Below are 13966 nucleotides of genomic sequence, written 5' to 3'. Positions count from 1 at the left end.
CAGAAGTGTAATTGTTGATTTTCATAGGAAGCTTTGTAGCTAGATTCATTTTACGTACCTGAAAAATTCAAAGTTGAGACAGGCCTTGGGCAAGAAAAACTTATCATCTTGTTTGAACCAGAGTTTGCTCATAGCTGTATCCTGTGATGGAGAAACAGTATGTTTAGGGAAATACAGGCACATTTGACAAAAATCTTCAATCAAATCACTCTTCAAGAGGAGGAGGACAGAGGCAATAGCTGAGCTTTGTTCTGGAGAGACTGCTGTCCCATGGCCTTGAAGCATACTCAGAGGGTCAGCTGGTGGGAAGCTGGAGAGATGACTGGTGATTCCAGTAGTAGAGAGAAATCACCCTCTTATCAGCACCCTGGGTCAAAGAGATGGGGACACAGTGGAGGAAGAGACAGACAGGTGAAGCCAATACCAACTGTCCTGTCCCTGTCTTTCTGGATGCAGGGACACAGAGGCAGGAGTCCTTGGGGGCGGGTGTGTGTGTGTGGCAGCCAGCCACCAAAGTGGGCCACATGGATCCCTGCCTGCTGGAATTCACACCCTTGTGTGGTCCTCTCTCCTGCACTGGACCAGGGTTGGTCTCTGTCTGACCAACAGATTATGGCAGATGTGATGATACGACACTTCTGAGATTAGATTATAAAAGACACTGTGGCTTCCACCTTGATCACTCATTTTCCCTCTTGGATCACTCACTTTGGGGTAAGCCAGCTGCCATGTCACGCAACTCTATGGAGAGGCCCATGTACCGAAGAACTAAGGCCTGCCCAAAGCCACACAAATGAACTTGGAATAGAATCCTCCAGCCCTAGTTGAGCCTTCAGATGACCAAAGTCCCAGCTCACAGCTTGACCATAACCTGAGAGACCCTGAGTCAGAACTACCCAACTAAGCTACTTCCACATTCCTGTCCCTTGGAAACTGCATGAGATAAAATAAGTGTTTGTGGTTTTAAACTGCTGAATTTTAGAGTAACTTGTTATACTGCAACGGATAACTAACACAGCCAAGGATGAACAAATAAGCTACTCCTTTGCCTCTCCACTCACTCATTTACACTATATTTTAAAAAGTCTTAGGGACTTCCTTGGTGGTCCAGTGGCTAAGAATTCGCCTTCCAATGCAGGGGATGCGGGTTTGATCCCTGGTTGGGGAACTAAGACCCCACATGCTGCAGGGCAACTAAGCCTGTGTGCCACAACTACTGAGCCTGCACGTCACAACTAGAGAGCCCGTGTGCCACAACTACAGAGTCCACGCTCTCTGGAGACCGCATGCCACAACTAGAGAGAAGCCCACGCGCTGCAATAAAGAGCCCACACACCGCAACGAAAGATCCCGCAAGCTGCGAAGAAGATCCTGCGTACTAAAACTAAGACCTGACGCAGCCAAATAAATTAAAAAAAAAAGTCTTAAAGTTCACTTGAAACTACCTTGAAACTCTGACAAGAGATATAAATGGTTTAATGTTCTCCTTAGTTTATGCTAAGATGGCCTATTTAAAACAAACAAAAAATAAAAATAGGAAAAGTAAATAAGCTTTCTCTTTGAATAACCTAACGTATAACTCATTAAAATGTCATTTTTAAAGAAAAATGATTGTCTCATTAATAATCTAGTTGCTTGAGATAAATTAAATTTCACAGTCCTAAACACTAATTCTCATCTCGTTGAGTTAATCTGAATGTTAGGTCATTTGAAGAAAAGGGAAAGAAGGATGTTTGTCTATGGTGGTAAGTTTAGAAAGAGTTAGTTTTAAAGTTTAGAAAAGAGGATGTGCTGTAATAATTTGATCCATTTTTCTACACAATCTACCCAAGGTGTGAAATAATGACATGAAAAGAACATTCTGAAAAAGAAAACACCCTCCTCAATCGTTCTTCCCACTGGTTTATAACTCCATTAACTTCATATAGCGCTCTGTCAAAATGAGAAAGAATTGTTTTTAAGGGCAGGAAGTCCAACAGCTTCCCCTGGATATGCTCTCTTCCAGGCTTTAGAGATTCTTTCTTATCTCTAACTTTCATGATGCAGCATAAATCTACTTCCTTACTGGGTCTTCAGTGAACATGGAAAAAAGCCCTCTTTCAATAGACTTGTAGTTACATTCCAGACTTACTATTTTATTGTCTGCAAAGAAAACAATTCCCTAGATTCTATGCTGTATAGTAGTTTTGTTTGTTTTAAAATGTCTAGCCTTTTAATATTTCTTGTAGTTATTCTCTCTGCAACTTTTCTGTTATCTATAGGGTGTGAGCCCCGCAAATCAACATAGTATCAAATGCAAGAAAACATCTCTCTAGTCCCTTCTATGTAATAGGTCTGTCCCCTAAATTTGATATCAATGATTCTAACGTATTACCTTAATAAGAGAAGGGTATGGTGTTGCTTCTTTTTCTAATGATAAAATCTCAAAATTTGTAGGAATAAATTCATTCTTCGTTGGAAGTTTAAATTTCCCATTCAGATCAGCATTTTGCCATTTCTGGATGAATAGTGAAAACATACACACACACACATAAAAGCAATTAGAATCTGATTTAAGAGTTTAAAACAGTCACATTGCTTAATATCTAGGCAAATAATAAGAGAATAAATGTCACACAGCATTCTCTTCCATCATATATAAAAAGGCTACTCCCAAGATCTATCAATGACTTTTCATGAAAGTTGAACTGGAGTCTCTGGAACTAATCAAGTTTTACACTCATCTATCTTTCCTCTTTACACATGTCTAAAATGACCAGCTGAGGTGAAGGAACAATCTGAGACTGTGGAACTGAGGCTAACTGGTCCATATGAAGATCATGTTTGCTCCAGCTCTTTAAAGAATGGAGAATAATCTGCACAGAGATAAATACCCACAACTGCTAGACCACAGGTCATTTAAAAGAGTTAAACTTTCAGCTACACTACATTACTTGAATGTATGGCTTGAAAACTAGGTTAAAGGGGGCTTCTCTGACTTCAGCACTTCTAAAGGCCTGGTCTACTTCTCTCCCAGACGACCACATGCATTTTCAAGTGGACCAATATTTCAAGCATAAGGTTAAGGACAAAGTTGAGATTTAAATCTGGATTGTGGGACAGGATCGACACAACCTGCAGGTTGGATCTGTTCCATGGGCTGCTTCCAAAAGCTAACTGAGGCAGATCAGACCACGATTGATGAACTCTGATTTATAAGACTTTTCATTATTTTTTAAAAAAAGCAACCAACTGCCAATGATTCTGGGTTTAGTAATTTGGTCTCCAGCTGATGTGGCACAGCCTTGCAGCTCCTGTAGTTCTATTTTGGTCCCTGCATTTGTGTCTTTTGGCACTGGGATGGTGGGGATGGTGGCCATGGCCATATTATTTATATGTAGCAACTTAAGTCCCCAGTATGGCTGAATCGTAGGGACTGGTAAACACTTAGCAAGTAATTTCACTGCTGAGCTTCCAGATCAATTTGTTTAAATTCCCATTTGGGGCGGGTTTGTCATGGTCAGAATTTGGTGAACAGGGGTTTTCTCTTGTTTGAGGGTTAGTTCACACCCAGCACTAATTCATGGGAGATCAGCTTTCCTCACAGTTTAGTAAGATGGACATTTTCACGTACTAAAGGGCTTCAGTCATCTCCTTATGTGCTGTGAATATGTCAGAAAAGTACCAGTAATAATTTTTCTTTCTTAAACTACTTTTTTCTGTATCGTCATTACCCTGGTACATTTAAGAAATATCCATTACCCAAGTTTAACTAGAATTTAGTCAGAGCAAGGTTTTCTGGTGTCGCCCCATGAATAAAGGACACAGTCTCAAAGCTACACAGCCAATGAGAACCAAAAAAGAAAAAGTACTGGACCAGTAGATAAGACTCACAAACAAAATCCTGACTCCTGATGAATGGGGTAACACACTATCTATACCTACCTGTTTTGAAACAAATCATAATGGCCCTATGTTGACAAAAAGAGCAATGATACAATACGAGGCATAAAATATAGCCCCTCCTAAAGTGAAGATGGTATGAATCCCAGAAATTGCTCCCCGCCTGTGCTCACAGCAAGATCGTGAGCTCTCAGCCCTTGCATCTGTCTTTCAGGTTCTCTATTTCCATCTCTTCCTGCCTGTCTTGGTGCCTCTGCAACCCTGTGTACTTTGGACTTCATTGATCTTTGACCGCATGAGACTTGGAGTCTGCTTTACAGCCCTGCTGGTCTGACAGGCAGACGAGAAGGTGGCTACAGTATCATTTCTTCCTGCAAAACCTAAGCTCCAGCTCTCCACCTCCCTGTTCACTCCTCTTGGGATGGTACAGACAGTGCTGGGCCATCACTCTCCACACTTTGGGCTGTGAATTGGTTGATCTAGGGAGCTCATATTCTTGTGTGTCCCTCACACATCAGCTTATTCACAGATGGGTTAACCCTACCTTAATGACTTCATCTGGTATAGCTTCTTGCTTATACTGGGTTCCGTACCATTCTTCTGTGCAATCAGTTTTTCCTTCAAAAGATTTGGAAACTATTGCAACCCTAGAGATAGATGGAAAAAAACCCTATAAACTCATGTTGTATACATAAATTTATAGAATCTGACTCACGAAAATATAAATAATATCCAAGAATGTGTTGGGCCTCTACAACCCAGTAAGTCCTATGAGGCCTAGCTGAAACAGCAATGTATGTACAGAAGTCTTTGATCATAGTCTCTGTTATCCTTTGGTTATAGCCCATCATTTTTGGTATGAAAAGCTGCTTGCAAGAAAGATTCTTGTTATGAATGCTTTTGACTAAAACCTTAAAAGAAGAGTAGCTAGGGAAAAAAGTGGAACCAGGTCAGTTGAAAAACAGTCCTTAAAAAAGCACAACAAAGTACTCCCTCCCAGGAACAGCTCAGGCCCCAGGGTTACAAGAATGGATAAGAAAATTTGTTGGCTCATTCAGAGATCCAAAAAAAATTAAAAACACACTTTCATTATAACTTGCTAAGTTTGTACACTGTTATTTTTTTTTCCTGCCAGACACCACCATCAACCGTACGTACTACATGTACACTGGCCTTCCTGATGCTAGGGGAGACAGGGACACGACCAAGAAAACATCTCTATCTTTCTCTGCTGGGGTAGTAGAAAGAGCACAGAAGAGAAGTCAGAAGGAAAGAAAGTTCAGGGAGGGAAGGTAGAGGTAAAATAATGTCAAAAGATTACAAGTAGAGGAGCGAAAGGAGCTCTATACCAGTGGAGCTTCTGTCCCTGTGTGGATCATCATGGACAGTTCTGCCTCTGCCGCCTTTTAACTATCAAAGTTGGAATCATTTCACTCTGACTAGCAGGCTCAACCCCAGGCTGGGACCAATCCTACTTTGAATCTTGCAGATAGAGGACTAGGCCAATAGCTTGGAAGGCTTGCCATGCAGTCAGTCCTGTTATTGGTTTCACTTCTTCTTTACGTCCCAATTCATATAACTAGGTTCACGTGTGTTCCTGCTTATTCTCACTTGTCCTCCCAGAGGTTAGTTTCTAGCCTCTGAATGTCCGTCTCACAGCTGAAAGCCCACTGCTTGCAGTCAAAACTCCCCTCTACTGAACACCCATTAATTTTCAGGATCCTGATCTCTGTGTTCCAAACACCTGCCCATCATTGGACCTCCCCAATTTCAATGCCTGACTGTCTGAACCACCATCTATTCCTTATTCATTCTAGATAAAATACTCTACCTGGCTAGCTAGACTTGGCTTTCTCACTTGCTTCAGGGTAGATATCATAAGCAATCTGACTCACCTATCTGTTAGAATGACTGACTAATCTTCCAGTTTAAGGTGTTCCTGATCTGGCCTAACTGCCACTGACCACTATCAGTTCTAGAAAACATGCTAAATAAGAATATGTTCGACAGAAACATACGGAAGAATCATAGGGTTTAACAGATGAAAGAGTTCTGCTATTGTATCTAGAAGAAGTGATACATGTTGGCTATCTGAAAATCCTGTATGAGGGGTATGTGTAGTGTATACAGAATGCACACAGCCACATGAAGGGTATGTGATGTTTCTTAAGGGCATTCATTCAATACATGACAGAGCCAGCTAAGAGTCAGTCATAGAAATTGCTTCTATTCCTGTTGATTTTTCAAAGAATGAATGGAATGATTCTCAGGGAGACCTCTGAGAAACATGTTAGGAAGTAAAATTCCATGCTAGAGAGGTGGCATTCCATCTTCTCTTCCATGAGATGCTTGATTTGGGAAGTTTATTACATAGATGGCTCTGGTTTCCCTGAATGACAGCCCATGGATCAGAATAATGAACAAGGGATTGATTACAACTTGTGAAGACTGGAGCATTCATTTGGCAGTGGACTTGCCCTCTGGAACAGGAAAACTTTAAACTCAGTTCTGAGAGAGAAAGTGAAAAAACTTGGGAAAAGCTATCAAATGCTCTGGAGGATGACTATATGACACAGAAGGAAGCAGACCCTGGAGGCTGTCCAGTGATGCTCAGGTTAAAAAAGGAGGAGAATGGAGATTTATTAGTTACGATCCTAAGGGATCTAGATAGTTAGATACCAAAGTAAAGTGTATGGGGTAACAGTTGACATGTTACCATAAGGAAGTAAATATGAGGTAGATAAGTGTAGCTCCTCAAACTAGAGAAATACCAAATACTGGCCTAACAAAAAGAGATACCTTTGCAGACCAAGAGTTAGCATACCATCAAGGAATTCAAAACTGAAATACAATGGAAGAGTATGTACTTTCAAATAAATTACGAAGGGCGAATAACAGAAGAGACAGAGTAGACACAGGTCAAATGTATACAGAAATCTATGAACCAGAGTGTGGAACCGCGAGAGCACCTGAATTAGGAGAAAAGGAGAAAAGAGTCACAATAATTGAGGTACACACAGAGAGCTGCAGTATATTTAACTGCAGACAATTGAGAAAACTGGCACAGACACTGCAGCATCTTAGACTACCTGCTGGAAACCTAATTATACTAAAAAATAGTCTCCATGAGTTTTTTTCTTAAATATGTGTGTGTGTTGAGGGGTGAGGGGGGAATGCCACTCTTCAATTCCATCCACAAAGAATTGGTTACTGACATGGTCCTTAGAAATGTGAGAGGAAATGGCCTCTTATTTTCATACTGAAGCTTATAACAGTAAGAAAAGGAAACAGTGGGCTAGAACGAATGCTGACTGTTGACTTCCAGTCAGCCATTTAGAAGTGTTCAGTGGGAATGAATAGCTGTTGCTGCTGATGGAATCCATTCAGAAATAATCCTGACTACAGACATTAAAAGGCAATATGGTTCCCCAGGAATGAATTCTCATGAGACCTTTGCAAATAATCCCTGAGAGAGAAAAGAGGGAAGACAGCCAAGAATGAGAAGAGGCTTCACAGGTAACCATGATAAATTAAAAAAGAATTAGTAGAAAGTGCGCAGATCTGGCCATGAGAAACTTGGATTCTGGTCGATACCGTGACTCACTTTCTTTGAGATCTTGCCAAAATCACAGTTAAGATCTAAATTAAGCAAGTCTCTGGGCTTTGGTTTCATTACTTTTTTTTTTTTTTTTTTTTTTTTTTTTTTTTTTTGCGGTACGTGGGCCCCCCACTGTTGTGGCCTCTCCCATTGCGGAGCACAGGCTTCGGACGCGCAGGCTCAGCGGCCACGGCCCACGAGCCCAGTCGCTCCGCGGCATGTGGGATCTTCCCGAATCAGGGCACGAACCTGCATCCCCTGCATCGGCAGGCGGACTCTCAACCACTGCGCCACCAGGGAAGCCCGGTTTCATTACTTTTTAAATAGGGATTCAAACTAGATGAACTCTGTCCTTCTAATAGTAGATTTCCACAGTATCATGATATCAAATCATATTTTTAAAAGATACACAACAGAGGAAAAAAGAAAGCACAAAAAAAATCTACTGATGACAGATTCTAAGTCAAACTTCAAAAACAGTGACAGGAAGGCTAAAGTGCTAAGAAATTGAAGTTCATGAAATGTGCTCGAAAATTATTTTAAAAAACGGTTTCTTAAAGTAAGAAGGAATCAAGAAAGGTTAGGCTAAAAATTCAATCAGCTTGAATTCTGGACAAGATGTTTTAAAACATAGTTCCTGACTCAAGAGGGGGAAGATGGAGGAAGAGTAAGACGCGAAGATCACCTTCCTCCCCACAGATACATCAGAAATACATCTACACGTGGAACAACTCCTACAGAACACCCACTGAACGCTGGCAGAAGACCTGCGACCTCCCAAAAGGCAAGAAATTCCCCACGTACCTGGGTAGGGCAAAAGAAAAAAGAATAAACAGAGACAAAAGAATAGGGATGGGACCTGCACCTCTGGGAGGGAGCTGTGAAGGAGGAAAGCCCTACCCCCACTAGAAGCCCCTTCGTAGGCGGAGACTGTGGGTGGCGGAGAGGGAAAGCTTCGGAGCCGCGGAGGAGAGCACAGCAACAGGGTGCGGAGGGCAAAGCGGGGAGATTGCCGCACAGAGGATCGGTGCCGACCGGCACTCACCAGCCCGAGAGGCTTGTCTGCTCACCCGCTGGGGCGGGCGGGAGCTGGGAGCTGAGGCTCGGGCTTCGGTCGGAGCGCAGGGAGAGGGCTGGGGTTGGCGGCGTGAACACAGCCTGCAGGTTAGTGCACCATGGTTAGCCAAGAGGGAGTCCGGGGAAAAGTCTGGACCTGCCGAAGAGGCAAGAGACTTTTTCTTCCCTCTTTGTTTCCTGGTGCGGGAGGAGAGGGGATTAAGAGCGCTGCTTAAAGGAGCTCCAGAGACGGGCGCGAGCCGCGGCTATCAGCGCGGACCCCAGAGACGGGCATGGGAGGCTAAGGCTGCTGCTGCCGCCACCAAGAAGCCTGTGTGCGAGCACAGGTCACTATCCACACCTCCCCTGCCGGGAGCCTGTGCAGCCCGCCACTGCCAGGGTCCCATGATCCAGGGACAACTTCCCCGGGAGAACGCACGACGCGCGCCTCAGGCTGGTGCAACATCTCACTGGTCTCTGCCGCTGCAGGCTTGCCCCGCATTCGTACCCCTCCCTCCCCTGGCCTGAGTGAGCCAGACCCCCGAATCAGCGGCTCCATTAACCCCGTCCTGTCTGAGCGAAGAACAGACGGGAGCTGTGCGAACAAAGAAGAGAAAGGGAAATTTCTCCCAGCAGCCTCAGGGGCAGCGGATTAAATCTCCACAATCAACTTGATGTACCCTGCATCGGTGAAATACCTGAATAGACAACGAATCATCCCAAATTGAGGAGGTGGACTTTGAGAGCAAGATACATTATTTTTTCCCTTTCTCCTCTTTTTGTGAGTATGTATGTGTATGCTTCTGTGTGACATTTTGTCTGTATAGCTTTGCCTTCACCATTTGTCCTAGGGTTCTGTCCGTCCGTTTTTTTGTTTGTTTGTTTTTTACTTTAAAAAATTGTTTTCTGGTTTTCCCTGGTGGCGCAGTGGTTGAGAGTCTGCCTGCCGATGCAGGGGACACGGGTTCATGCCCCGGTCCGGGAAGATCCCACATGCCGCGGAGCGGCTGAGCCCGTGGGCCGTGGCCGCTGAGTCTGCGAGTCCGGAGCCTGTGCTCCACAACGGGAGAGGCCACAACAGTGAGAGGCCCGCATACCGCAAAAAAAAAACAAAACAAAACAAAAAAAACAACCTTTCTTAATAATTATTTTTTATTTTAATAATTTTATTTTACTTTATTTTATTTTATCCCCTTCCTTCCTTCCTTCCTTCCTTCCTTCCTTTCTTTTTCTTTCTTCTTTTTCTCCCTTTTATTCTGAGCCGTGTGGATGAAAGGCTCTTGGTGCTGCAGCCAGGAGTCAGTGCTGTGCCTCTGAGGTGGGAGAGCCAACTTCAGGACACTGGTCCACAAGAGACCTCCCAGCTCCACATAATATCAAACGGCAAAAATCTCCCAGAGATCTCCATCTCAACACCAACACCCAGCTTCACTCAACGACCAGCAAGCTACAGTGCTGGACACCCTATGCCAAACAACTAGCAAGACAGGAACACAACCCCACCCATTAGCAGAGAGGCTGCCTAAAATCATAATAAGGCCACAGGCACCCCAAAACACACCACCAGACGTGGACCTGCCCACCAGAAAGACAAGATCTAGCCTCATCCACCAGAACACAGGCACTAGTCCCCTCACCAGGAAGCCTACACAACCCACTGAACCAATCTTAGCCACTGGGGGCAGACACCAAAACCAATGGGAAATACGAACTTGCAGCCTGTGAAAAGGAGACCCCAAACACAGTAAGATAAGCAAAATGAGAAGACAGAAAAACACACAGCAGATGAAGGAGCAAGATAAAAACCCACCAAACCTAACAAATGAAGAAGAAATAGGCAGTCTACCTGAAAAAGAATTCAGAATAATGACAGTAAAGATGATCCAAAATCTTGGAAATAGAATAGAGAAAATGCAAGAAACATTTAACAAGGACCTAGAAGAACTAAAGATGAAACAAGCAATGATGAACAACACAATAAATGAGATTAAAAATACTCTAGAAGGGATCAATAGCAGAATAACTGAGGCAGAAGAACGGATAAGTGACCTGGAAGATAAAATAGTGGAAATAACTAATGCAGAGCAGAATAAAGAAAAAATAATGAAAAGAACTGAGGACAGTCTCAGAGACCTCTGGAACAACATTAAACACACCAACATTTGAATTATAGGGGTCCCAGAAGAAGAAGAGAAAAAGAAAGGGACTGAGAAAATATTTGAAGAGATTATAGTTGAAAACTTCCCTAATATGGGAAAGGAAATAGTTAATCAAGTCCAGGAAGCACAGAGAGTCCCATACAGTATAAATCCAAGAAGAAACACACCAAGACACATATTAATTAAACTGTCAAAAATTAAATACAAAGAGAACATATTAAAAGCAGCAAGGGAAAAATAACACACAAGGGAATCCCCATAAGGTTAACAGCTGATCTTTCAGCAGAAACCGCAAGCCAGAAGGGACTGACAGGACATGTTTAAAGTGATGAAGGAGAAAAACCTACAACCAAGATTACTCTACGCAGCAAGGATCTCATTCAGATTTGATGGAGAAATTAAAACCTTAACAGACAAGCAAAAGCTGAGAGAGTTCAGCACCACCAAACCAGCTTTACAACAAATGCTAAAGGAACTTCTCTAGGCAAGAAACACAAGAGAAGGAAAAGACCTACAATAACAAACCCAAAACAATTAAGAAAATAGAAATAGGAACATACATATCAATAATTACCTTAAATGTAGATGGATTAAATGCTCCCACCAAAAGACACAGACTGGCCGAATGGATACAAAAACAAGACCCATATATATGCTGTCTACAAGAGACCCACTTCAGACCTAGGGACACATACAGACTGAAAGTGAGGGGATGGAAAAAGATATTCCATGCAAATGGAAATCAGAAGAAAGCTGGAGTAGCAATTCTCGTATCAGACAAAATAGACTTTAAAATAAAGACTATTAGAAGAGACAAAGAAGGACACTACATAATGATCAAGGGATTGATCCAAGAACAAGATATAACAATTGTAAATATTTATGCACCCAACATAGGAGCACCTCAATACATAAGGCAAATACTAACAGCCATAAAAGGGGAAATCAACAGTAACACATTCATAATAGGGGACTTTAACACCCCACTTTCACCAATGGACAGATCATCCAAAATGAAAATAAATAAGGAGACACAAGCTTTAAATGATACATTAAACAAGACAGACTTAATTGATATTTATAGGACATTACATACAAAAACAACAGAATACACATTCTTCTCAAGTGCTCATGGAACATTCTCCAGGATAGGTCATATCTTGGGTCACAAATCAAGCCTTGGTAAATTTAAGAAAATTGAAATCGTATCAAGTATCTTTTCTGACCACAACGCTATGAGACTAGATATCAATTACAGGAAAAGATCTGTAAAAAATACAAACACATGGAGGCTAAACAATACACTACTTAATAACGAAGTGGTCACTGAAGAAATCAAAGAGGAAATCAAAAAATACCTAGAAAAAAAAGACAATGGAGACACGACGACCCAAAACTTATGGGATGCAGCAAAAGCAGTTCTAAGAGGGAAGTTTATAGCAATACAATCCTACCTTAAGAAACAGGAAACATCTCAAATAAACAACCTAACCTTGCACCTAAAGCAATTAGAGAAAGAAGAACAAAAAAACCCCAAAGTTAACAGAAGGAAAGAAATCATAAAGATCAGATCAGAAATAAATGAAAAAGAAATGAAGGAAACAATAGCAAAGATCAATAAAACTAAAAGCTGGTTCTTTGAAAAGATAAACAAAATTGATAAACCATTAGCCAGACTCATCAAGAAAAAAAGGGAGAAGACTCAAATCAATAGAATTAGAAATGAAAAAGGAGAAGTAACAACTGACACTGCAGAAATACAAAAGATCATGAGAGATTACTACGACTAACTCTATGCCAATAAAATGGACAACCTGGAAGAAATGGACAAATTCTTAGAAATGCACAACCTGCCAAGACTGAACCAGGAAGAAATAGAAAATATGAACAGACCAATCACCAGCACTGAAATTGAGACTATGATTAAAAATCTTCCAACAAACAAAAGCCCAGGACCAGATGGGTTCACAGGCGAATTCTATCAAACATTTAGAGAAGAGCTAACACCTATCCTTCTCAAACTCTTCCAAAATATAGCAGAGGGAGGAACACTCCCAAACTCATTCTACGGGGCCACCATCACCCTGATACCAAAACCAGACAAAGATGTCACAAAGAAAGAAAACTACAGGCCAATATCACTGATGAACATAGATGCAAAAATCCTAAACAAAATACTAGCAAACAGAATCCAACAGTACATTGAAAGGATCATACACCATGATCAAGTGGGGTTTATTCCAGGAATGCAAGGATTCTTCAGTATATGCAAAGCAATCAATGTGATACACCATATTAACAAATTGAAGGAGAAAAACCATATGATCATCTCAATAGATGCAGAGAAAGCTTTTGACATAATTCAACACCCATTTATGATAAAAACCCTGCAGAAAGTAGGCACAGAGGGAACTTTCCTCAACATAATAAAGGCCATATATGACAAACCCACAGCCAACATCATTCTCAATGGTGAAAAACTGAAACCATTTCCACTAAGATCAGGAACGAGACAAGGCTGCCCACTCCACCACTCTTATTCAACATAGTTTTGGAAGTTTTAGCCACAGCAATTAGAGAAGAAAAAGGAATAAAAGGAATCCAAATCAGAAAAGAAGAAGTAAAGCTGTCACTGTTTGCAGATGACATGATACTATAAATAGAGAATCCCAAAGATGCTACCAGAAAACTACTAGAGCTAATCAATGAATTTGGTAAAGTAGCAGGATACAAAATTAATGCACAGAAATCTCTGGCATTCCTATACACTAATGACGAAAAATATGAAAATGAAATTAAGAAAACACTCCCATTTACCACTGCAACAAAAAGAATAAAATATCTAGGAATAAACCTAAGGAGACAAAAGACCTGTATGTAGAAAATTATAAGACACTGATGAAACAAATTAAAGATGATACAAATAGATGGAGAGATATACCACGTTCTTGGATTGGAAGAATCAACATTGTGAAAATGACTCTACTACCCAAAGCAATCTACAGATTCAATGCAATCCCTATCAAACTACCACTGGCATTTTTCACAGAACTAGAACAAAAAATTTCACAATTTGTATGTAAACACAAAAGACCCCGAATAGCCAAAGCAATCTTGAGAACGAAAAACGGAGCTGGAGGAATCAGGTTCCCTGACTTCAGAGTATACCACAAAGCTACAGTAATCAAGACAGTATGGTACTGGCACAAAAACAGAAATATAGATCAATGGAACAGGATAGAAAGCCCAGAGATAAACCCATGCACATATG

At 41.5% G+C, this 13966-nt stretch overlaps 1 protein-coding gene across 10 annotated transcripts in view; it reads right to left on the bottom strand.

Moving 5' to 3' along the window:
* The window catches only part of IDE (insulin degrading enzyme), a 113198-nt gene that overhangs the window by 26567 nt on the left and 72665 nt on the right, over window positions 1-13966 (bottom strand). For all 10 annotated transcript variants that reach the window (XR_012326989.1, XM_019939567.3, XM_019939570.3 and 7 more), the window contains 3 exons: window positions 4427-4529; window positions 2375-2497; window positions 59-141 (listed from right to left, as the gene is read on the bottom strand). Coding sequence is in view for 9 of the 10 variants with exons in the window: in XM_019939567.3 (XP_019795126.2) it covers window positions 59-141; window positions 2375-2497; window positions 4427-4529 (309 nt within the window). In the remaining variant the exon portion in view is untranslated. The remainder of the gene's footprint in view (window positions 1-58; window positions 142-2374; window positions 2498-4426; window positions 4530-13966) is intronic.

Source organism: Tursiops truncatus, chromosome 16, assembly GCF_011762595.2.
Source record: "Tursiops truncatus isolate mTurTru1 chromosome 16, mTurTru1.mat.Y, whole genome shotgun sequence".
Taxonomy (NCBI): Eukaryota; Metazoa; Chordata; class Mammalia; order Artiodactyla; family Delphinidae; genus Tursiops; species Tursiops truncatus.
Note: the sequence above shows the minus strand (reverse complement) of the source record. Positions and strands in the feature narration are given on the sequence as shown.